This window comes from Rhamphochromis longiceps, linkage group LG9 (genome assembly GCF_057381845.1).
Source record: "Rhamphochromis longiceps isolate RC_006_pf linkage group LG9, R_longiceps_female_GT1.1, whole genome shotgun sequence".
NCBI classification, from domain to species: Eukaryota; Metazoa; Chordata; class Actinopteri; order Cichliformes; family Cichlidae; genus Rhamphochromis; species Rhamphochromis longiceps.
Window position 1 is genome coordinate 17,280,506 of NC_140565.1, and position 25,840 is coordinate 17,306,345.

General features: G+C 42.4%; 1 protein-coding gene across 3 annotated transcripts in view; it reads right to left on the reverse strand.

Annotated features, from left to right (window-relative positions):
• Positions 1-1,652: 1,652 nt before the first annotated feature.
• mllt10 (MLLT10 histone lysine methyltransferase DOT1L cofactor) overlaps positions 1,653-25,840 on the reverse strand; it is a 54,647-nt gene continuing 30,459 nt past the window's right edge. For 2 of the 3 annotated variants that reach the window (XM_085418547.1, XM_085418549.1), the window contains 14 exons: positions 25,261-25,359; positions 24,622-24,958; positions 23,710-23,928; positions 23,101-23,592; positions 17,793-17,953; positions 13,691-13,808; positions 10,280-10,370; positions 8,994-9,184; positions 7,530-7,679; positions 6,806-6,861; positions 5,272-5,573; positions 4,902-4,925; positions 4,489-4,579; positions 1,653-4,168 (listed from right to left, as the gene is read on the reverse strand). In XM_085418547.1, the coding sequence (XP_085274673.1) occupies positions 3,887-4,168; positions 4,489-4,579; positions 4,902-4,925; positions 5,272-5,573; positions 6,806-6,861; positions 7,530-7,679; positions 8,994-9,184; positions 10,280-10,370; positions 13,691-13,808; positions 17,793-17,953; positions 23,101-23,592; positions 23,710-23,928; positions 24,622-24,958; positions 25,261-25,359 (2,613 nt within the window). In that variant the 3' untranslated portion in view covers positions 1,653-3,886. The remainder of the gene's footprint in view (positions 4,169-4,488; positions 4,580-4,901; positions 4,926-5,271; positions 5,574-6,805; positions 6,862-7,529; positions 7,680-8,993; positions 9,185-10,279; positions 10,371-13,690; positions 13,809-17,792; positions 17,954-23,100; positions 23,593-23,709; positions 23,929-24,621; positions 24,959-25,260; positions 25,360-25,840) is intronic. The other variant, XM_085418548.1, reaches the window with a different exon arrangement.

Here is a 25,840-nt window from a genome sequence, read left to right on the forward strand (position 1 = left end):
TATTCAAAGCCTTCACGAACACTAATCAATTACAAAAGCCTTACCTGAAAAAAAAGGAGAACATTTAAGTAGAAACTGAACCGCAGAGTGAGCATGCTCAGTGTGAGACAGGTATCTTTAATGCTGCAGAGCATTCCTCGGTGACAGCGGCTCAGCCTGCCTCTGAAGCCGCAGATATCTGCCCTACATTTGTCTAATCATCCCGGGCTTAACCCTCCTGCTGGCCTGCTATCTGCTCTATGTGTATGTGTGTGTGTGTGTGCATAAGACAGAGAGCTCTCCTGTCTCCTAATACCGGGGCTTAGTCATGTTTTGACTTTGTAATCAGGCACCTAGTTGGGCAGCACACAGGGGTCCTGAATCAGCTGGTAAGCCCTCCCAACCCTGGAAAATGCTTCTGGGGGAGCGTGATCGATGATGGACACAGTGGCTCTGGCCCGCATGCGTGTGTGTGCGTGTGTGTGAGAGAGGCAGGGCTGTTAGTGGGAGGCTTATAAAAGATGGTGGAGGTGGGGAAGTGGTGGTGCTGGGGGGTATGCGTTTTAAACAGCCTAGCTTTGATTGACAGGGCTGATAGTGAGTGGAGGGTGGATGGATGAGGGGAGGTCACAGTGAGGGATAGTTGGCAGTGGGAGGGGTGAATGAGCAAGTGCTCGGGTAAAGGAAAAAGGGGGGTTGCGTTGTTGAATGCAGGTTAGATTCTGGGTGTATTTGTGCGTGTACATGCAAAGCGCGCGGGCGAGTGTGGGTGGGGTGGGGGGTTTCAACACTCCTAAGGAGGGGGTGTATTTTCGAGGGAGTAGGGGGGGGGTGCAGGAGGAAAGTGAGCTTTTAATTACCAGGGCAGAAGCAGATGTAGCAGAATGGTGCCCCCACCTCTTCAACGCAAACACAGCAGCGGCAGCTGGAAGTCATCAGCTTTGGTTGTGGGTGCATATTTGTAAGGACAGGAGCCCCGAAGCACAATGTTTAAATTTAAAGATGTTGAGTTTCTATTGGCACTTTGGTTGCTCGATGATTATTTATTTTTCTCCCCCAACCCCCCTCACCTCCCTTCTTGTTACAGAATAATTCACATCCCGCTTAGCGCCTCCTCGTCCACAATTTACAGTGTAATTAATGGCACGGAGTATAAGTCAGGAAAGGTTTGACTCTATTCAAAATACAGCTTACAAGTCCGCTCGTAAGAGTGGCTTCAAACTGGGGGAAAAGAAACCACTGGTTTAACAGGAACATTTTAATCTCATCTACACTCACCTCGTAAATCATCTGACATATGCGCAGGAAGGACAAAAATAACATGCATTTAATCAGCGAATTAAAATATATGCAGCTTGTAATTTATTTTTTGATAATATTAGTTGTTTTAAAGAAGTATTTGTGAGGTGGCTAAAAAATTGTGAGTTTATGAACGGGCTCTGTTGGGGGATTTTTAAACTGTGTGCATTTGTTTTGAATTAAATGTCATCTTATTGGGGGTTTTAGTGCCGTTTTAGCACCAGGCCGGATAAAAACTAGTGTCCAGCCCTCTCTCTGGTTCATTTAGTTTCTTTCTACTGATCAGCGTCACGGTAAAAGCAAACACATTTACAGCATGCGTGATTTTGTGATTTTTTTTACTGATACTTTGATACAAACACCAAACGCTGCTCTTACTTAACCAGAGTGTTTCTTTAATTTTCTTTTTTTTTTTTTAAATACATTGTCAATCCCCCACCAATTTTTTTACACTCTTAGAAAATTTATCCAACAAAATGTGTGCACAGATGAAAATATGGTGCCCAGAGTATAAAATGACTTTCCATCAAGAAAATGGTGCAAAACATTAAAAAAAAGAAAAAAAGAAAAAAAAGAAACACAATGTCCCTGCACATATAAAAATAAATTAATACTTTTGTGTCCAGTCACTGTCAACCTTATTGTCTGGTCCTAAAGATTCACACACATGAACTGAGGCTTCATTGGCTTTCCTTCACACCAGCACGACCAATCATAATCACTTATGTACAACCAACGGCCAATGAGAAAGATTTATGTACACTTAACGAGGTAAAAACTGTGCCACCAAGTGCCCCCCCTGACACACTTCCTCCTCCCCTACAAACACCTATATACAACCACAACCCCTCCCAAATCAGCCAGCTAATAAGTAGCTCCTAGCTTTAAACACATGACAAAAATAGAAATCATTAAAAGGGTTTACAGCAAGATTAGACTGAACAGAGGAACAAAAGAAAAAAAAAAAACTTTACACAGTAGTACAAAATGATGCTAAATTGCAAAAACAAGCGGGCTTTTAAAATATATCATCTTATGCCCATTACACAAAACCTCCAGATAAATAGAAAGCACAACACAAAGTTGGCTTTGATATTAGAGAATGCAGCAGAATAAAAGTTCCTAGTTTTGTTAAAGAGACGTCCAGCCTGAAGGACCAAGAGTTTTTGTAATCTGTTGCCTTAGCAACGCAGCTTCATTACCAGTAGCACTGTGAAAAATTGGGTAGAGTGACCAAGTGTTTTTTAATATATATATATATATATTTGTTTGCTTTTAAAAAACAAAACAAAATCCCACTTTCCTCTTTTGGCCTCAGGCACTTGGGTTTGGACCCTGATTGGCCAGTCCTGACTGTTGTGGGTTTATAAGTGGCCGCTGCTGTCGGCCTTTTAGGTCCTGATAGGCTGGTCCTGCTTGAGAGGTAGGTGCAGCAGGAGGCTCAATCGGGAAGATGAAATGCAATCACTTCCACTTGCTGATAACCAACTGCGTGGTTTATCTCTGAAAGTGGATGTGTGACGTGGATTTAAGCATCTTTGTGAACATTCAACGTACTTTTTTGAATAATCTTTTTTTCTCCTCTTTTACATTTCTTTTCCCCGAATGATCCTCCTGTATCTGGCCCAGAGAAGAGACAGTCAAAAGCAAGGCTTCTGTGGTGACCATACGAGGCTTGGCTCACGGACATTAATGGATGTACGCAAACTGCGGGAAGGAGACACGGGGAGAGAAGGCAGCACTGAGGACGTGTGGGACATTTCCTCATTTAATAGTCCCTCCAGGACTGCTGCGAGACAGATGTCAATCACACATCTATGACTGGTAAGTCCTATAACAGGGAATTGTACTGTTGTCCTAATCATAATATTGCTGCCATTTTCTTCTCTTTTTTTTCAAATGTTTGTAGTTCTGTGTGTGTGCCAGCTTGTGCGCTGCAGCACAACTGCTGGTTTGGCTGAAGCCCCTGAGAGAGTGAAACAGCAGAGAGACCAGACCATTACAAAAACATTAATTTAAAAAAAAAAAAAATGAGAGAGGAAAAAAAAAAAACCCAAAACAAAACCTGGAACAAGATTCGGAGTAGGAAACACCGAAGAAATAAAAAGAGTTTCTGGGAACCTGTCAGTCAACTGAACTGTTGAGAGAAGAGACTAAACACACCATGTCCGCTGGTGCTACGTACTGACAGTAACACACGTTCAGTTACTACCAGCAGTATTAAATAACTAAAAAAATCTTTAAGTAGACAAAGCAATCAAAATAAGGACTCAAAGCAGCTAAAAAGTCGTTAAATCAAATAAATAATACAAAATGACACAAAACGTGGTGTCGAGATCAGAACCTAAACTACAGACAGTCTTCTGTATAACTCCACACAGAGAGAGTGTGTGTGTTATGCTTTAACACACTGCTGGAAACAAATATCTAACATGAACACATTTTGCTCTCCTGCAGATGTTCTCATCACTAACCTACAAAGTTGACCAACAGACTGATCCCAAAAAACTCTGCGCATGTATATATATATATATATTTATATTTATATATATGTAAAACAAAAAAACAAAACAAAAAGAAAAAAAGGAAACAAAAAGAACATATGCCGTCACGTCTTCTCTTGCCCTCCGACGCCCACGGCTTTTTCGGCTAGCCGAGGCTTCTGCGCCCCTGAGCCATGCGTGTCGGCGTGTGCGTGCTGCAGCGCCAGGAAGGGGTTGGCGGTGATGGTGCCTTGGCCCTGGCTCTGGGCGCCGGGCAGCAAGTTGTTGATGGGCAGCTGAGCGGAAGAGAGTGGGATGGAGGGAATCTGGGCAGAGGAGGAGAGGGACTGCAGCTGCTGGAGGTCCTGCTGCTGCATCAGTTGGTAGAGCAACACCTGCTGCTGCTCCTGGGGAGCAGAGGGAGGAAGGGGGAGATGCAAGGAGGGAGGAAACAAGGAGGAAGAATGAGAGAAAAAAGAAAAAGAAAAAAAAGAGAAGAGGATTAAGTGGAGGTGTCATTAAAGAAAAGAGTTGAAGGGGGGAACAGAGCGTGAGACAGAAGAAAAAAAGCAGGGGAAAGTGTGGAAAAGAGGGGAAGAAGAAGAGTTAATAAGCTAGGTGATTTAGACTATCGTCTAAAAGAAAATTGTAGCTCAGTGTCTTTGTGTTTAACTGTGTGTGACAGTAGTAAGTAATCAAATGTGCATAGTGTGTGTGTGTGTAGTACCACTGAAGGCTGTGAGGACAGCAGCTGGTGGAGCTGATGTTGCTGCAGGAGCAATCTCTGCTGCTCAGACAGCAGGCCAATTCGCGCCGCGCTGAGGAGACAAAGCACACTCACAGTGAGACAAACGCAATTAACACTCTGCCTGCACAGTACCAGACTGTTTAGCACACTTTTTTAAAACATTACAGGTCTGTGACGGTGAGAGTGACAGAAAATATTAACATTTATCTGTTTCTATAAGTTATAAAGAAAAACATGAGCTTATTTTTTGCTTCAAAAACCCCCCAAAACAAAACAAGAAAAGATTCAAACTCAAAAAAACATGCATGACTACAGCATTTCTTCACAAAGCTGACACACTGATGAAAACAGAGCTACGGCGGTTTGTGAAGTGGCACCAGCTTCTGCCTCACCTGGTCTTACTAGTTGCTGAGCTGCTAAAATCCATTGCGGAAGCAAAAAGACACAAAGAGGAAGAGAGGATGCAATAAAGTTCACATTTAAACTTCTTGGGAAGCCGAGACAAACATATTCCCGAACATTTTCAGTACTTAACTATGTGCTTATGTGAAAGGGCCTTGAAAATGTGAAGCTACTGACACCCATCTGGAGCTCTTTAACTCGCTGACAGTCAACCAATTTGTTGGGAAGGGTGATGTGAAACCGCATGTATTGATTTTATTATCATCAAAGGCTTCCAACACAATTCGCATCCCAGTGTTGATGCTTTATTAATCTGAAAAGGGCGCTTAATGTATTAGAGGAAGATGAAAACAGCCATACTTGTTATTGACGGGCAAAGTGACGCCTGTAGCTGCTCCTGTAGTGTGTGTGTGAGGGCTGGAGGTGCCGGCCGGCGTCTGGATCACGCCGTTCAGAGCCCCGACGATTCCACCCATGCCCAGCGCACTCCCTGCGCCCAGAGCCCCCATTAGCCCCGCCACGCCGCCCAACCCAGCCGGGGTCACCCCTACGGAGGCGACCCCATTGAGCTGTGGCTGAGGTGGACTCTGGGACACCGAGGGAGGTGTGGAGAGGGAGGAGGTGGAGCCACTACTGCTGTGACCACCACAAGATGCACTATCCTGAGGACCAGAAAGAGACTCCCATTAATGACAAGTCCTGCATTCAGAATCTGTAGCTATGTCCTAATTCATAGGCTGCATCCTTCAGAGGACCAGGCCTTCACGTTCTACATGGGCCGGGTCCTTCGAAGACCTAGAAGGCCGGAAGTGCAAGGCTGTGAAATGGGATGGTCTAGCCTTCAGATTTCGGGGGAGTTCAATAAACTCAGCCGTCTGCTCCTCGCTTGCTAATATATAACAGAACACTGGAGTACATTCTCTACCATCTCACACTTCTGTGTTTTCTGTTTGACGTTTATTCAGCTGTGTCGAAACTATAACTTTAATCTCAGCCAAACCGATTTACTCAGGAACAAATAAAACACTGAAAAAAGCCAAACAATAACATTTTAAGTGACTTATATTTCATGTTTAACCCGAGTGAAAGACCGCGGGGATCTGAAAACGATGTGCCGGGAGTTTGCTGTTCTTGCCGGCTCTAGTGAGCCTTGACCACGCGGTCAGCTATCGAGCTGGTGGGACACCTTCGAAAACGTTGAAGCACGTTTGCAAATATGTGATGTCTTGATAAACCAACCAGATATTTGAAGCTTACACAGCTACATTCTCACCTGAAAACATCTTAAAAGTTTATTTGGTGACCCAGAAAAAGTAATAAGAGTAATATTAAAACTAAGTAGCTGCCGCCATTGTTGGAAACTGGAATTGGCCGGGCCGCGCTATGAATTCTGGGATAGGTTAATGAAGGACACATTTGTCGGCCGCATTTGGAGCAGCCTTCGAATTGGGACAGCCTTCATTGCCTTGCTGTGACATAATCGACCTTCAAATACGGCCTCCGAAGGATGTGGCCTATTAATTGGGATATGCGTTATTTCACACCTTTTTGACATTAAATTAAAGCGATCATTATAGTTTGCTTAATTTACAATGTTAAAGAATAAATAGAATAAAAGAAAAAACTTTCAAAGTCTACAAGCCTGTGAGTCAACTACAAAAAGTTCTGTTTATATTGCAATTTCTATTCTGACTTTAAATCTTGCCTCTGCCATTTGCCATAAATAAATTACTGAGTGTTCAAGACTAAAACTAACACTGAAACTAATAAAAAATAAATAAAAATAAAGCCACTCTGGAAAATCAAAACAGAAATCAAAACAAAGCATAAAAACTAGTTTGAAAACACAAACTCTGCTGACTACAGAGGAGTCAAACCACGAATTTGTCCTTACCTGAGTCGCCACAGGTAAAGATGAGTCAGCTGCTCCCGGCTGGGCTCCCTTCACATCTGCGGATAACCGAAAGGTTAGACATGTCTCAGTAGGGCCAGTCTAAAAAATGTGAAACCTGCTTTTCAAGTTCTAGAAATTTTCTGTGCTAAATGACGTCAGCCAGCAACAATCCATCTTTTCGATCGGGAACAAGAGAGTAGCTCAGTCAGATCTTAAAGCTGAAAAAAAATAACATGTGCAGATGCAAGAATCTGAATAACTTTGATATAAACACATGCATGCATCAGGCTGTGCTATGGGAGGAAGGGAAGCTGGCAGAGGCAGGGTGATGATGGTTGTTACTCATACATCCTCCAAAATAGTGTTGCAGGCCACATTCAAACCTTTCATGCCAACAGTATTGGACTGTCACATTTTCAGAAATATAACACACCCTCAGTGCAAAAATTTCTTGAACGATAACTTTAGGTGTCGTCTTGGCCTTTAAATTCCCGAGCTCTCAATCTGATCAAGCATCTGTGATATTTTTTTAGTCCATGGAGGTAACATTTTAAGGATCTCCTGCTGCCATGCTTGATGCCTGATACCACAAAACACATCAATGGGGGGGCAGCTGTTTCAGTGACACAAAGCAGACCTGCACAATGCCAGGCAGGTGCTGTGGCTCACTGGTGTGCATCATTCACCTTGATTTCTAAGTAAGTAAGTAAGAGTGTCTGTGTACCCGAGGAGGCCGTGGCAGGTGTGAAAGGCACTGATAGCTGTGCGCTGAGAAGCTGCAGTCTCTCTTTCTTCATGGTCAGAGTTTTTATCTGCTCCTCCAGCCTCCTGTTCTCCTCCTGGAGCTGGTGCAGAGACTTCAACATGCTCACCACTGAGAAAGAGAGAGGGAACAGAAAAAGCAGCGATTTTTTATTTCCTGCTCCAAATATTCTGTAATAGCTCCGCTCTGAATTTTCAATTTACTGCTCTCCACACCTGTGTGAGAAAATAAAGACTTCAAAATTGCACAAATGAAATAAAACTCAGCCCCGTCACAGTCTGCAGTCAACACTGTTAGCCCACTTGTTGTTTTAGCTGCACCACAGTGAAGGTAAAATAACCAGTGCTGGTGCTGGGTTATATGCTGGGATGAATCTTTACAGGACTGACCCTTTCACCAATATCCTTACTTTCTAAAAGGCCACTCATTTTCTAAATCTGCCTTTTCTTATACCTCACATTAACAACACACACAGTGACGATCAGACAGATACTCAACACAGACATGTCAGAGATCAAGGTCAGCTACAGTGACCTTGCGCCTGCACGGACTCAGTGTCGGGGGAGGAGGAGGAGGGTTTGCAGATGCAGGAACTTAAACCTGACTCATCCGATTGAAGGACAGCCTTTCTAACGACCAGGCTGCCATCCCCCTTTTTCATTTTCACTTTATTGATCCCAGAAGGGATGTTCAGATAGGTAGATAACCAGCAAGAGATTGACAGGTGCAACAATAACAGATAAAGTGAAAATGTGACTGAAAGAGGGAGCGGCTCTGCACAACAGCTCGAAGGCAAAGAGCCGACGGATCAATTGACACAGAGAAGGAAATGATGAAGTGGACAAAGTGTATGAGTGCGTGTGAGGTAGGAGATTAATCTCCTGTCATTTTTGAAATGAAGAGAATTCACCTTTTGTTTTCATCCTGCCTTTGTTTGATTTCAGGCCTTTTGCCTTATACTGTATCTTTTAAATAGAGAGTAAAACTATTATTTGGGTTTTTTATGTGACTTATTTGTTAAATAAAATGCTGTGAGGGTGTCACAGGTAGAAATAAAATCCGTCTGGTGAGAGACTTAAATGGAATTAACAAACTCATAAGTGTGTATCAAACAGAATCATCCGATTTCAAAAGGCTATATTTTTTAAAGTAATGGACATAAAAGCTTTTGGTATATTTTACATACAAAATTTTCACAAGTGCTCCACATCCCTGTGGACACCCGGCATTAGTCCACACAATAGTCAAACTCGTCCCATACTTTTGCAAGCATGTCTGGAGTCACTGCAGCCACTGCTACCAATAATCACTCCCTGCTTAGAGGCCTGTTTTTCAGTAGTTACTGGTGAGCAATAGTCTGAAATCGGACGATTCTTTTAGGTAATCTTGTAGTTTTAAGGATGCTTGGTGCTTGCGTCTTCTCACCGTCTCCTTGTGCTCCCTGCTGCAGCAGGAAGCTCTGCCCTTCGTTCCACTGCCTCTCCAGGAGCTGCTCAATGCTGGTGGCCACTGGGGGCAACGTCTCCCCACCTCCTACCGCCCCTAGCAACCCCTGCCCCGGCCCCGGCAACGACCCAGAAGAGTCATAGCGGATCTGCAGGCCACCAATCGGAGAGCTGAATGTAGGGGAAGAGAGAGAGAGAGTGCATTGATAGAAAAGGAGAGATGGAGAGGTCAATAGGGAGATTAACGACCTAACATAAACGTCAGACAAACATAGTCACTGCTGGCTATAAAACTACATCAATTTGTTGTTACAGTGGCCCCTAATGAAAAGGGGCCAGGCTTTCTGTCTGCGCGTGAGAGCTAGAAAAAGACTAGGAGAGAGGGGAAGAAAGAAGACATGCAACAGGGGGAGACAGACAGAGAGAGGGAAGTGCACTGTCTTGATGCGATAAATCTCAGTGTGCACTGAGACAAGCTGTTGGAGCCTGAGGAGAGGAGGAGAGGGGAAAAGGGGAAATAAAGGACACCGGAAGAGATGACTGAGCCGTAGGGGTGCAAACGGCATCTTATTTTCCCCTATTGTGGAATGTAAAAATATGACTTAACTCACCACTCGCACATGAAACTTTAAAGAAGCTTAAACAGTCTTAAAGTCGCCTCATTTTGCTACAGTGTTTCCTTTTGCAGTTAAATGTCATTTATCCTAAATTTAAGACCAAAAATTTAGATTTAAAAATAAAAAATAAAACCATATATAACCAACCTTATCAAGTGAAATCACCCATTCCACAGACAATAGCGGAAACAAAAAAAAAAGTTTATCTGTATGATCAATTTCCCCGTGATCCTGAATGATCCATGCAAACATTCCAAAATGGAGGAGATACAATAACTCATCACACTGTCCTTAAACACAAGAAGACAAGAAAAAAACATCTAACTGGACTTGAAGGATGGTTACCACCTTCAAAAACACAAGTTATCGATGGCTGAGAGAGCAAGAATTGCCTGTAGGGGCAAGAGCAAAAGAGAGAGTGTGCATGTGTGTGTTTGAGGAGTGAGAGGAAGAGGGGAGATGAGGGGGCCAGCAAAGGGAAAAGCAGAAAGGGGGAGGGGATGGGTGAAGGAGGGGGACCAGTGAGGAATGTAAATGGTGAGGGAGTGCTGGGGAGGGTATCTGTGTGTGTGTGTGTGTGTGTGTGTGTGTGTGTGTGTGTGTGTGTGTGTGTGTGTGTGTGTGTGTGTGTGTGTGTGCGCGCGCTCACCGCGGGGTGGTCTTGGGAGAAGCTCTTATGGAGAAGCCCTGAGCTCCGACACAACCGCCGCCGCTGCTGCTGCCGTCTCCCGCCTCCTGATCTGCACACAGACACACACACAGAAAAAAAAAAAAAAAAATCAATTGGACGAGAACACGGACAGAAGATGTTTTTCTGTTGTTAGGATGAAATTATGGAATAATGTTGACATGAGCATAAAAATGTGGAATTCATTTGTGGTCTTTAAATGAATGCTCTACAAATTTTGGAGGGTTAGATGTGAGAATAAAGACGTTTATCTGTTTGTTATTTTATTTTAGTTTCCTACTTGGAAGTTAGGGTACTTTTAATGATCAGAATACAGACCAGGCATAAACATAAGCATTACAGCATGAGCCTGTTCAGTCATTATTTGTAATATAGGAATGGATCTTAGACCAACTGCTTTGCACAATATATGCTGAAATAAAAATCAAAATATCCACACAGAGCCGGCTGAAGTTGAATGTGAAAGCGCACTCACAATACTGTTTGCAGGTTATTTTTTTAAGCCACCAGTCAAGACAAAAACAAGAATAAAAAACACGCTTCTTCATTTATTTAGGCAAGCAAACAATACAGACTGCAAAGCATCCCAGACATCCGTAACAACCCAGCTTTCCTGCTTTGTTTTCTATCCTCGGGCTCTTTGTGATCACCTGCGTTTTAATACAGCCAGACTCATCGTTCGGTCGTTTATTTCTGTTTCCTGGCAGAGAAAATGAGTCATTTAACTGTGGCTTGTAAATACTCTTTGCATAGTGTTGCAATGCTTAAAAATTGATCATTCAAATGTCTTATAGGGAGCTTCACACACTGATCCAGACCGGAGACTCTGAGCCTTCTTTAACGGCTTGGAAAATCACACATCAGGACATTTGTTAAAGTTTGACAATTTGTTAAAAACGCCGTTTTGAGCTCAAGACATGTTTCTGCTCCAGGAAATGACAGATTTGTCTTGACCCCAGCTGTAAAACATAGTTAAGTAGGGTGGATCTTCATCGCGCTGCAGAGCAGTTACACAGCACACTCACTCCCAATTAACTATATTTGGATTTCTTTAATTTTTTAATTTTTAAAAACACTTTAGTTATAAAAGAAAATATGTGATGGTTAAAACACTGGTTAATTTTGGAGATACATACAGGGGTGGCAGTCTGCATGACCCGAGACACACTGGAATTTCACCCCAGGCGTACAACATTATTTTTCAAAAGCATAATTGTCCTCTACCACACTAAAGCAAATTGCCGTTGTTCCTGGATTCATCCACTCTGGAGTATATTTTTTCAAGGGTCCGGGATGATAAAAAGAAGTGAAGACAGAGGACCCTTTTCAAGTTTTTCTGTTTTCCCTCTGACCCAGGCTACATGCGCTGCAATACTGTGGGCTCTGCAATCTACAAAACTCTCTCTCTCTCTCTGTATCTCTTTCAAACACAAGCCTTCATTCAAACTGCATGTGCTTCCCTCTCTACCTTCTGTGAGAGTCTCTGTCTCTCCTCCCTCTGGGCCCCTGGCCAGACGCTTCTTTTCATTTTCCTCAGTGAGAGTAATGAATCACACATGCACACAGACTTTTGCATTTACACACTCACACAAACTCCCCTCTACTTAAGACAGTCAATCCCAGCTTTTACCCCCACCAGGTCACCACTCCAGTCCCTCGCTCTCTTCTTTTTCAAGTCCTTTTTTCTGTCGTAACCCTTTTCGTCCCTGGCACCTCCCTCCAGACACTCAAAAGCAAAGAGAAACGGCTGCCAAAGTAAACAGGCTGCATGCATACAAACACACGCACACACACACACCTTGCACGTTTACGCTCACATGACCCTTACTAGCCGACAAACAGAACTTCATGCTTATGTAGCCGCAGACACGTGTTCTCCACGTCTGTGTGCTTAATGTTATGGTAAGGAAATATCAATGTTCATTAAGGCTGCTTAATGATTATTTTCATTACTGGTTAGTGCAGCTCAATGAAGTAATAGGTCAATCAAGTGAAAATAAATCTGCCACTATTTTAATAATGAATCAACTGTCAATATTCCAAAAATAGTCTGTTTCCAAATATAGGGGGGAAAATATACAATACTTGTTTGCTGGTTTAATATCTGAATATTTCACCTTTTGCACAAAGAAATTTTACTGACGCTAAAGAAAATCTAATCAATAAAGAAAAACCACTGGCCTATTAATTCATACTATGTTTATATTTAAGTTTCACTTAAAATTAAAGTGGAGAACATTTACAATACTCACATCTGAAATTGTGTAAACGGCAGAAATGACTTCATATTGAATTATACATTTAATTTAATTACAAATTAAACACATTTCCAATTGGAAACATTTAACTTTACACAACAGCATAGCGCGCGCGCGTACACACACACACACACACACACACACACACCTGAAACAACTTACAAAATTAAATATGGTATAAAATCTTTTCCTTTCTTAATTACAAAAAGAAAACAGTTGTTGTTGGGGTTTTTTTTTTTGTTTTTTTGTTTGTTTTTTTTAGAGTTTGCAATCAAAATGTTCATTTTCATGAATTATATATAAGGTTTGCTGAACACACTGAACCTGCCTGGTAGCCTGTCCGTAGTTTCTAAAAAACACAAACCAAAAAACCGCTGCACTCACTTCTAAAAACGTGCTGATGTTAATAACTTGACATGCATGATTTGCACCCATTAAAAATAGGTGCTTATAAAGTGAGGTAAACAGATTTAGGTCTCTGGATCACATACACACATGGACACACGCATGAACGAATGCGCGCACACACACACGCGGCCCCCTGTCAGTCAGCCTGATTAGTGAGCTGACCTGCGGGTCAGCCTGGATCTGGCTCTGATGACTGCTGACCGGCAGCAGGAACTGCTTCCTCCTCTGCACTCTTTATTCGCCTCTTTTCTCTTGCTTCTCGTCTCTTTGACCAACCAGATGTCTTGCATCAGGAAACGGCTACTCTTGATTACTAAAGTCTCTCGTAACTCCCTCATCAGCTCCTCTGCGCTGAACAGACAACACAAACGGACTTTCTCTCTACCTCTGGAGCTCCTGCCGGCTCCAGGAGGAGCATTTCCTCAAAAAGAGCCTATTTTTTTTTCTTTCATACTGATTAAAGTTTATCAGAAAACAAAAAAAAAAAAAAAGAGAAAATAGAGGAAAACCTATGCCATTTAACTAGAACTGAGTGGGAGGGGCTTAAGAATATCACTGACCCTTGACCTTTTTTGCGGGATCAAGGGGGCATTGACCTATCAATTATCTCCGTGTCCTTGTCGCTCTCTCTCTCATGCACACATTTTATTTTTTCCACATGCGCACAAACAAACATGCACTGCTGCATGAAGTGTTGCTGCTGTACCTGCCGGTGAGGCTTCGGACTGTGCGATGAGCGCCGCCATGGTCGAGTTGGGGTTCAGCCTGTTGCCAAACATGTGGGGGGGGGCCAGGTTGAAGACAGAGCCTGGGAGAGCGCTCACCTGTGGACGGAGACAAACAAACAGTGACACATGAGACACAAGAAGCCACATTTTCTCTCTGATTTGACTCTTTATAATATAATGGCTAAACCAGCAGTTTTCAGATAACCGCATGATTGTTCTTTTCCACTGAACCATCTGAGAAGTCATGCTTGGAAAAAGGCAGGCAACTTCAAAAAAAGAAAAAAAGTGCCAACTGACGGCATGAAAGGCAAAATTTAAGCTGGCAAGACAGATTCCCTCTTGATCATAATCTCACGAATTTTGCAAGAATCCAGCTGTAAACTTTTAGAGTGAGAAAGAAAGTTTCCCACATTACAATCACGTGGTGATTCAGGTTTTAACGGTCTGAGTGTCCCAAGAAACGCGTTTTAAAACGTTGAATAATAAATGAATAAACCTGGGACACATCAGATTGAATTTATTAAAACAAAAATGGCTAAAAATAGTCTTTAATTTTTGGCTCATGGTGACGATTTTTAGCTTTTATGATAAAAATACACTATTGTTGGTGTACACACACACACACACACACACACTTTTGATTTTTCTAAACAATTACAATACTTTTAAAATCTAACGTATAAAATGTGATAGGATAGCAAGAAACAGCTGTTCTGGGCTCAAATAGACTTGAAATATACAAAAAAATAATAAATAAAATAATGATAAAAATGTACACTGGTGTACACACACACACACACACACACACACACACACACACACCTCTAAATTTCAAATATGGAAACCTGCATATTTTTGCTGGTGTTACTATATAAATTACCAGAATTATTATCATTTTATTTTTATATTTTGTTCTTTAAGCATTATACATAAAAATAAACAAAAACCAGGAAGTGTTTCTTTATTATCAAGTGGAACAGTTATAGTAACAGGTTAAGAGTGCATGTGTCTGCAATGCATCTTAATGTGGACTGACGGAAATCTACCACTTATAAAAAATAAATACATTAAAAAATTAAAACACACACCCACAAGTATATTATAAATCCACAGCTCATTATTCTGTTAGGCACACACAGACACACACACACACACACACACAGGGCTCAGAGCGCCTCGGCACCCCGACAATACGCTGACATGCTGACAAAGTGTTTCTGATGCATAGAGTTTAATCCAATTAAGGCATTTCCCAAATAAGGACTGTGGAGTGAAGGGTGGGGTCGACAGAGAGCGAGGACAGCGAGGGTGGAGCATGAGCAGGAGGATCAGGTCCATCTAGAAGGACAAAATGGCTGACCATTTTGATTGCACAAAAACTAGTGTTTTGAGTAAATGAGGGGAAAAAAAGGAGAATTTAAAATCCATCGTTGGAAACAAGGTTGTAGTTTCTCGTCCAGCTTACGTGTGGAAAAATTGTGAAGGCCAGACATCGTTACTTAACTAAAACAGCTTAAACTGACAGTTTGGGTAAGTTTGCTTTACTACACTTTCTCCGCTTTGTTTCCAATCAGAAAACTCTTTGAGTAAAATTGTTTGATTTTGAGCTGAAATAAATACGCCATAAAGACCAGTTACATGAAGGCTAAAAACACAGACTTTAGAGAGTCTGTAAAACTCCTGTGTGTTTCTGTATTCTGTCCCACTGCTTTAGGGGTGATTAGGATATATTTGTTTAAATTTCTGGAGAGGTTCAGAGGAATAAAACAAAAAAGCCTGAAAGCCATGATCTCATATCAGAAATTTATGCACACAGTAGGTGTAAATACAGAAAATCATCCCGCAAATTCCAATTCCTATTAAAGGTTAATTTCCAAAAATGGAACCTGTTCCCTCTGACTATTTCATCCTCCTCTGAAATGACTTCAGATTTCTTTCTACACCCACCCCGTCCTCCTCCCAGTGCCATAATCCTGCCCCCTTTCCCATCAACATTCATTTTTCATTTACATTCATTTTTCATTAAAGTCTCTCTCGCACTCCCTTTCTCTGTCCTGGGCTGATAGCCAATAACAGTAGGCCAAGAGTCTGCTAGCGCACTGAAAATAGCAAATGGTCTCTGTCATTCACCCAGTCTCTCTCTCTCTCTCTCTCACACACACACACACACACACACACACACACAGGAAAGCCTGTTGTTGGCATCCTTCTATAGTTGTGTAATTACTCCCAATTCGATTTAAAGTGTGTGTGTGTGTGTGTGTGTGTGTGTGTGTGTGTGTGTGTGTGTGTGTGTGTGTGTGTGTGCTCACTTGTCTGCTGCCCAAAGGCCTGCATCACACTTTACAAACTAACACACATGTTTAAAACAATTTGAAAAGAACTGTGGGGGGGAAAAAGAAACAGTCTCTATTAAGTCGCCCCCATGCTTCCTTTCTGCAGCCCTCGTCTCATTTCTCTCTCTCGCTCTCACAGACACACAAACTCGCACACAGCCGCAACCCAAGCTCCTCTATACATGCAGAAAACAGGCGTGATATCCTGTGCTTCCCTGGGCCTCCCGTCCTCTAGAATATGTGCTGAACAGAGAAGGAGCAGGGTGAGATGAAGGCCGAGCCAGCGAATCCAAAGCGAGAGCGCTAACCCCCCTAAACACACAGTCGCTGCAACCCCTCCCCTCCCACCATCTATCTTTCCATCCCTACTGTGGTGCTTGTCAGATGTCATTACATCACAGGACACTAGAGAAGGGGGGGAAGAGAAATGGACGAGGACGGAGAGAAGGAAGGTCGAGGGTGAGAGAAAGTGTGTGTGTGTGTGTGTGTGTGTGTGTGTGTGTGTGTGTGTGTGTGTGTGTGTGTGTGTGTGTGTGTGAGAGAAAGAAAGCGAAAGAGAGGTGGTAAGTGGACATGGGCGAAAGATGGGGCTGGGTGGACAGAGACAGAATGCAGACTTTGGGGACGTTTTGAAAGGACGGACACTGGGGTCAGTGATTGAAGAAGAGCTGCACCCTTCTAGGAGATAGGTGCTTTGAAAGGGGCCAAGTTGATCACGTTGGATGCAACAACCTTAAAACTGGATATCAGGGTTATATGAGCCAGCAGTGCACAGTGAAAATGAAGAAAAGCCTAAATATTGAGAAAGGTGTTGGATAATTCATTCAAAGTGCTTAACTGCTGCTTTTATATATGAGGTTTAAATGGAAATACATTTAAAAAATTACCATTTTTATTTCCATTCCATTATTCCCGCCCACAAAAAAAAGACAAATCCTTAAATGTTTCACGATGGGACTGATTTCCTTTAATTACGCAGCCTTGATTTCTCTCCACTTTCGCACATAATGTATTGTGAATGAGTGCTTTCCCAGCTTGGCCCAGAAGCCCCCCCACCCCCGTCACCATTCTCCCCATTGAGTGACATGATAAAAATCATAAACGTGCAGGCATATTATAACAACACAGAGCCTTGGTGGGTTTGTCTAGCATTTCATTATAGAGGAACTTGAATGTGTACTCGCTTTCAAAAAGAAAAGGGGAAAAAAGATGAATTATCAATGTTCCCTCTGTGTCACAAAAACAGATTTCTATCAGTTTCATTAATAAAAATAACTCGAGTATTTTCTCACAGACCTCGCTCGCTAGACGTAGGAAAAACTAATTAGGCTGTAGTTGAAATGTTAAGAAGACTTATTTTTGTGCTCTGAATGAGCTACAGCGACCCTCTACAGGTGCAGCCTCACCATTGGCTACAGAATAACTGAGCTGAGAAAACACAATGCGCACAAGGTCGGGAAACACACATTTCACACACAATTAACGTGCGGAGGATTAACAATAGTGCTGAGAGATTTGGTGCGGAAGACGTTTAATTAGTGTGCTTTGGTTTATTTGTATTCCCACAGTTTATCTGCACTTCAGCTCAAAGATGCCAAAGATGTGGATGAATGGGCAGATGTAGAGGGTGCTGAATAGACTGTGTGTGCGTGTGTGTGTGAGAGAGACAGTGTGCGTCATGGTGGCTTTGATGAGCGTGTATTTCCATATAAGTGAGTGTAGAAAGGTTGTAGCGCAGACTCACGTGTGTTGATGCTGTGCTGTTTAGCGGCGCTGTGGCAGTGAATGGAGAGGGAGGGGCTAGAGAAGGTGTGGGCTGCTGTTGCTGTGACAACTCCGAGTTGGCTCCGCCCATGGTGACGGCTCCCGTCCCCGATGAGGACCCATCGGCAACAGAGAAAACACCTGGGGAGAAATAAGCTGTTTATTAAGATGATTAAACAAAGAGTTTAGCAAAAGTAGAGGAGATCTACATTTCTGTGCCCTGCTGCCGTGTATGATGATTCGCTGTCACATCGTCATGGGTTACATGAATGTGGGCTTTTAGCGTCTAGTCTAAAAGTCTGAATAACAGACCGCTTTAAAATTTTACACCAGCCTTGATTTTTGGTACATACAATTTCTTTTGGTTTACACACTGTATGCAGACTATGCAGTTATTTTATACAAGTCAATTTTGACTTAGAAAGCATCATTAAATTTTTAACAGTCGATTTTTCTCAGAATAATTATTCATTGTTTTACCGCCATTATCTTGTTTTCATAATAGCCACGCACTTGCGCAGTAAGTGTAAATATATTTCTTGTTACCCGCCTTAAATCGACTTCATTTGACCCTTTTTAATAAAACAACAACAACAACAACAACAAAGAAAAAAAAATACAGGGCGAATGAATGGGGGGGGGGGGGGGGAATCACCAGAGAAACAGAAATAAGGAAATTAAAGTTTCAACAAACTGCAGATCTGTTAGAAATTTAATGTGTCATTAATAAACTCAACAAATGTAATGAACAGTTCAGTATGCAGGCTTGTATGCAGTAAGATAGTTTAGTGTCTTTATAGTCATAAAAAAACCTGAACTGCAATAATTACAGAAAGAAACACACACACACACACACACACACACACACACACACACACACACACACACACACACACACACACCTTAAAATCAAATATTTAAGGACTGAGATGAGGGATAAGAGACGAAACAAAGTTCTTCCCTTTTGTGCTCTTTGTCTTGCAAACAAAACACACCAATTTTACCCATATGCATATTAAAAATAACAATTATATATTATAGTTAAAATATAAACTGCTGTAATTCACCCACGCATACATATTCCTGTATTTTAACACATCCACAAAAAACACTGCGCTCTCTTATCTTCCTGCTCGCTCTCTTTCCTCCCCTCACACACCCTTGTGCTCGTCCACTAACTAGGGATAAACCCTGCCCCTGCCCCCCTTTGACCCCATCAGAGGAGGGGGGGAGAGAGAGGGGCCCCTCAGGCCCACAAAAGCCTGAATGGCTCAGGGCAGCACGCATTCACTGGGGGAACAAGAGATCTTTGTGCCAGGAGGGGAGGGGTGGAGGGGTGGAGGGAGGGAGAGGGAGAGAGATAGCACACTACATGGGCCTACATACTATTTATAACACTTTGTAATATGCACCAGAAAAATTGATACCCAAAGCAGGGCTGCTGAGACTCAGGGGGCATGAGCTCCTGCAAGATTTTTTAGCAGCTGGATTAGAGGCCAAACCAACAATTCATCAGAGTTTAGCTAATGCCATTGATGAAATGGGTTACACACAAAGGGATGGTGCAAAAACAGTGCAGGAAACAGGAGGAGGGGGGGAAAGGTTCATTTTAATTCAAATTGCCATTATAATATAATAATACAGAGGGTAATTTAAATGTCCCAAAATTGAATGTCATTTATGTGTCATGCAATATTTATGTGTCATGCAATATTTGATCCTCACTTAAAAAAAAAAAAAAAAAAAGGGGGTTTAATTTATTTTCCTGAATTAGATCACCAAACTAAACCCAAGTTTTTCCCCAAACTCATACAATTTTAATGAAAATATTCCCGCAAATTTAACAAGTACACTAAATTCATGTACACTGAATTACTCGTGCACACCAATTATATTTTCAACATCTACAATTATTATAATTCCTAAACTCTTTCTTTCTTTTTGCTCCAAATTTATTGATTCACAGGAATTAGCCAAAAAGTAGATTACAAGATCGACCAGAGGTTTAACATTTCTCGTGCTGAGCTGCCAATTAAATAAATAAATAATCTGAAAAACGTGTATTAGGGCCATTCAAAACAAAGCTGCTGTTCATCACGAGGACTTGCTAACCTTAACCTGTATTTTTGCTCCCTTTAAGATTTAATTACTGCTTTTCGTGGCAAGATTCTTTCAAAAGAAGACAAAGAAAAAAAAAGTATATATATTTATATTTCTTTACACACAAACAAACCTGAGCTTGTAAAACTTATAACCTATTTGTATGATCAATACTGTTAAGCCCCTGAAGCACAACAGCCTCCATCGCCCAGCTTTCCTGTTCCTTTTCCCTTCCTGCTCACTACGCCTGTAAGCTTGAAAAACATCCACCTTGATTAGTTCGAGCCGATATTATCTCACGAAGAAATCTGTGTCGTCTATATGCAGAATATAAAAAAAGATGACATTAAATTAAACAAAGTGCATGCCATCACATTCTGTTATTTAACGTCTGATTCAGTGTCTTTTCTCCTGGAGCCTTGCAGCTTGTTTTCCCAAAGACTGCAGACAGTTACTTCATCAGAGTTTAAACGTGGAGATGTTTATGTAAAGACAAACGTCTCAGCAACAGAAAGCCTTTTGTTTTTCTGACAATTTTCTACCACCAAAGATAAACAGACATGCATTTAGAGCCAAATCACGGACAGCAACTGTAACACGCACAACGAGTGTGTGCATCAGAAAATGTACGTGGGTTTGTGGTAGACTGATAAAGGCGTGTCGGTTTCAGAGTCAACAACGGCAAACTAAATTTAACAGTTTCCACAATAAGTATAAGAAGAGGCATATTCAGGTCTCTAAACTACTATTTTTTTTTAAACACTAGAAACTCATTTGCTACAGTTTGTTTACATTTTAGTGAAAATGTGTTTACAGTTTAGTGAAAAACCTGGAAATATTCTGATTTACATTAAAAATATATATTATTTTTTAAATGTCCCTTTTTATAATAAATTCTCTGTTTCTTGTGACGTGGCACAATATCACACAATATCCCCCCAAAAAAGTACTAATTACAAACCAATCTCCATTTACTGATTTTTTACATTTATTTATCTATTTTTCCAGTATTGCCTTAAAATACTGACATTTGTGAATCTTTAAATAATTTCTTCTGATGTTACTTTATTTATTACACACCTGCAAACTTTAATAATAATAATGCTCATATTTTAACATTAAGCTTAATTTGTTATTTAAATTAAATCCTGCTCACAGATTATTTCCTTGCTTTCACAACCTCTCACATGTGCTCTGCAGAGGTGACACCAAGCTGCTGATAATTGAGGAAATTCATTTTAAAAAAAAAAAGTGTTAGGGGTAAAAATAATCTCATAAATTAGCTAATAAATATAAGAATAAATGATATCTTTTGTTTTCTTGTCTGCTTTTCTTCTCTTTAAACACATACATAGTCACCAGTGTGAATAAATTTTGCTTCACCCAGCGTCTCTCCTCCCCCACACACCAAAACTACTGCGAGCTTGTCCGTCCCATCGGTGACCCCGCTGCCATCAAACATTAACCCAGCCAAAATCTCACCCCCTGCTTCTCCCCACCCAACACCACATATTTATCAGGCTAACTATCTATCCATCAGCACGGTGGAGTCAGCAGACAGGACAGAGGAGGGGGAGATAAACACCAAGATCCTCCCCATTACTGCCCTGCATTAACCCCTGGCTAAATATTTACAGTAGGAAGAAGAACACATGATTTAATTTCTCACAGTCGCATACGTATGATGCACAGTCATACATAACCACCACTGTTTGCCCTATCTTCTCTCGCCAGCTGAAGCCCGAAATGCCCCCAACTGCTCAAGGAAAAAGAACCAGAAAGTAAAATGGATGTGGAATCACAAACAAGCTCAACCACCCCTGCTGCAAAAAATTAAATTCAGAAAGCAAACAGAACCAGTCCTCTGACTCACCCGCTCATGACCAAAACAACTCAAATATAAAGTAAACCCACCTTTGAATGCAGAACAGAAGATGAGTATTTGTGAAGACTGTAGTTTTAACACACTTAAGCTTTGAATGGTTACGATTTTGGTTTGATTCAGGCAGAGAGCTGCAAGAATACAACATTCCCATTAAAAGTACGACTCCTACACACACAATGCAAATCAAGACCGCCAACCATCCAATGCCTAGCAACACATTTCTGATCAGAATCTCATCATTTTTCACATTTTACAAATTGCTCTGTTGCAAACAACATAATTACTCCTGAATCTTCGCTTTCTGTGAACGCTGCAGTCCAATCCATCTGGTGCTGAGCTGCAATGTCCAATACTCATCACAGCTACAAGTTTTAAAGCTACAGGTCAAGAACAGATGTAGGGCTAATCAATCACTCGAAACGATCACTTCTAGGGAAAAAGGACAATTTAGAAAAGCTTAAATCAAAAATATCCTAAATATGAGATAAAGACTCACAGAAGTCAGCCTAGTGATCAGCAACGGATTTGAGCTTAATCAGTGGATTCATCCGTAGCATGAATTTAAATAACCATGTCCACTTTCTTTGCGTGCACGTGTATGGGTGTCAACACTAAGAGCTCCAGGTGCACACAGCATCAACAGGTGAGTGTTGGTTCTGTATGCAGAAGGCAGGTAGGTGCGAGCAGCTGAGAGCAGGAGGGAGAAACAAAAGGGTGATGATTCTGGAAGAAAAGGGAGATGTGGGATGTGCGGGCTGTGCTGAGCCATTTCCATCAGGGAAACTCCAAAGCATAAAGACAGTTGCCAAGCAACTGAAAACACACGATGAGAAAGTAAAAAACAACAACAACAACAACAACAAAAAAAGAAGGCATACAGACCACTTCCACGTGTGTGCAGGAACACACAGACCCACACTCTTACACACAAACATGGAGGTGTCACCGGCTCTGGCCATTTCTGATTGTCAATATTTAAAATATGCTGCCCAGGTGTGTTACATTCAGCAGCTGGAAAACCTGCTGCAACAATGCCTCACACAAACTACTTTCCTTTTGATCATTGTAATGAAACTGGAGAGCACAATGGGGTCTTACAAGTCACAACTACCCCATAGATCTTGAATGAAACCAGCACGGTTCCTCATTTCAGTTGCCAAAATTGATTTCATTATTCGCTCAGCTACAGCGAAACTATAAAGCTAATTCTGTCATGAGAACTGACAGACGGGCTTCAAGTCTCCGAAACTCTAAAAGGGGTTGTGAAACGTTGCTGTGCGTCACATTTCTCAGTCGTCCTTACCTGATCCAGTGGTTGTAGAGCTGCTGTTGCTTTGCAGACTCCCATTCCTGAGGAGTGACGGCGACTTTTGAATCCCACCGCTCACGCCCATGACCCCCAGCCCCCTCTCTCCACCTCCTGATCCTCCTCCTACCCCAACCCCTAATCCACTGCTGGAAACTAAGCATGGGCGACCTGAGAGCGTTGAGGACGAAGAGGAGGAAGGCGAGGCGGTGGAGGAGGAGGTGGTGTTGGCGGTGGAGGTGGTGGGGAGAGTTAGGGAGGGTGCGGGCTCAGAAGGCTTCACGTCTGTGGTAAAGCAAGGTCCAAATCTGTTTCGCCAGTTGCCCTTCTTTTTCTTCTTTACCCCATCTTCCCCTCCTCCTGCGGCTGCTCCGCTGATCCCCAGTCCTGAGCTCGAGGGCTGAGGCCGTTTGTAGCCAGTGGACCCAACGAGGCTTGTTGTCTCACTCACTGTGTGACTGTGGGAATTCTCATACAGCTTTCCACCCACTGCAATGATGAGAAAGAACAGTGTTTCCCATTGGTTAATGTGATTGTTACATATTTTTAATAGTTAAACAAAAATTATATTGTTGTGTTTTTTTTAAAGAAAAAGAAGTGTGGCACCTGCTGAAGCTGTGGTTGCAGACATAAGAGAACCAAAGAGAGTTGTAGTTCCCTCTGAAGCTCCACCCTCTGAGCCTGGCTTCACAAGGCAGCTGCTGAAAGACGGTGGGGAGGAGAAGGTACTTCCACCACCGGGACGCAACGATGAATCTGTGAAACTTAGGAAGTCTGAGGAGGAAGCGGCAGAGGGGGTCTTGCTGGCACTGGTCAACAGGAGGCCTGGGTGGATGAAAGACGGGTGGGACAGGAATGAACAAAGAGAGGAGAGGCATGACACATCAGAGCTGTACAAGTTTCCAGAACACACTCCTTTCGATCATCTTGAGAGCGACAGAAACAAGATAACAAAAATAGACATTTTATCAGTTCAAATGCTCTCTATCTGCTCTACAGTCAGCCCTTCCTCGTCAAGCAGCCCTCCCTTGCATCAGTTTCTTGAAAGCGCACACAATGCACAATTTCTCTGCTAGACAAAAACACACAACTGACAAGGGCTTCAAGGCTGTAACAGCGCAAAACACAGGAGCACACAGGAGTGAACAGTGACTCCTTTCACGTCATGACCTCCCCACATGTTCCGTCGGCCTGTGTTTGTGTGCGCGGGGCTGTTCTCAGACGGGGCCCCAGATTACAGAGCCGAGACAAAACAGTCTTATCACGGCGAGAGACAAAAGTCTGGTGCCCGACTGATATCCAGTCAATGACACAGCACACACGGACCCATAAAACCAGAGAATCAAAAGTTCATTCAGGTTTTAAATAACGCTTTGCAATTTTAATGCATTTGCAGTTTTTCTTGTGGGTGTGCAGGGTAAAAATACCAGAAGAGCCATCGTTGCATTCTCACTTTTCTAACTGCCGTGTGTGTGGGGGGAGAGAAATATTGAGATCCATTTGCAACCATCAATTCACCTTGATGGAAAGGCCCAGTTGAAGCTGAGGCAGATGTAGAGGAAGTTGCCATGGTGACCACAGCAGAGGGGAGGGGTTTCCCTGAGGAGGTGAGAGACTTGCGGCCGCCCCTCGGTCCCACCGTGTGACCTCCACCGCTGTTCTTCTTGTTCTTCACCTCAGTCGCAGCCTTGACGCTGTCTGCAGCCAAGGCGTCCTTGGAACTGCTGCCAGAGTGAGAAGACGACACTTCCTGAAAGTTGGCGTTGGTAAAACGTGCTGCGCTGTCATCTAATCGCTTCTGCGAAGACGCTTGCAGAGAGGAGACACCTCCCCCTGAATTGCCACTGTTATAGGTCTGTAAGAAGGTTAAAAAAATAAATAAATGAATAGGGAGGGAGGGAGAGAGAGAGAATGATGGGAGAAAAAAAAAAAGGATATTGGGAGAAAAAGGGAGGACAAGAAAATCAAAACAGCGGAACAGGAAGGGAAATTATCAAAAACACGGCCAAATGAAAAAGATGAGTGAAAAATACATCAAGGCCACAGGATGTTTTAGGGATATAAGAGTTTAACAAAGATAAATCAAGGTAAGCCACTCTGACTCTAATATTTAATCACATGTTACTAATCACCAAAACAAAGGAGGGGTGCTCTCACCTTCTCTGGGACCATGATGTTCGGAAGGATGAGGGAGGGGGACATGTCCATGGAGGTTTTCTTGTGTTTCGGTTTGTGCCGGTCTCGCTCCTTATGTTTCTAATTGAAATTGGAGGGGAGGGAACAGAAAACAGATGAGTGAAGGTTTTCAGCACGTGAGTGAATGGAGGAAAGAAATAAGGACAAAGCCAGAAAAAAGAACCTTAGTTCTTTGGATATTTGAAACACTAGGAAAAGACTAAAAATGGCAAGAAGAAAAAAAAAAAAAAAAGATTATGGGGACATTTTAGACCATTGTTTAAAAGTGCTTGGCGGAAAAGCTAATGTATGAGATGGGATGTAAGCACCTAAGTGGAGGAGACCGAGTCGGCGTGCATGTGTGTTCAGTGAAGAGAGGCAGAGAAAGAAGCCGCAGTGCATTTCAAAGACTCAATCTGAGATGAAAGCCTGGCGATCCACAAAAAACAAAGAGAGTGATGGAAGAGAGATAAAAGGGGACCAGGAGGCAACAACAATTTAGCATGCTGCGGTAAAGAGCTGAGCATTGCGCTCGTGCTGATGCGTGCAAGGTCTTGTCGCT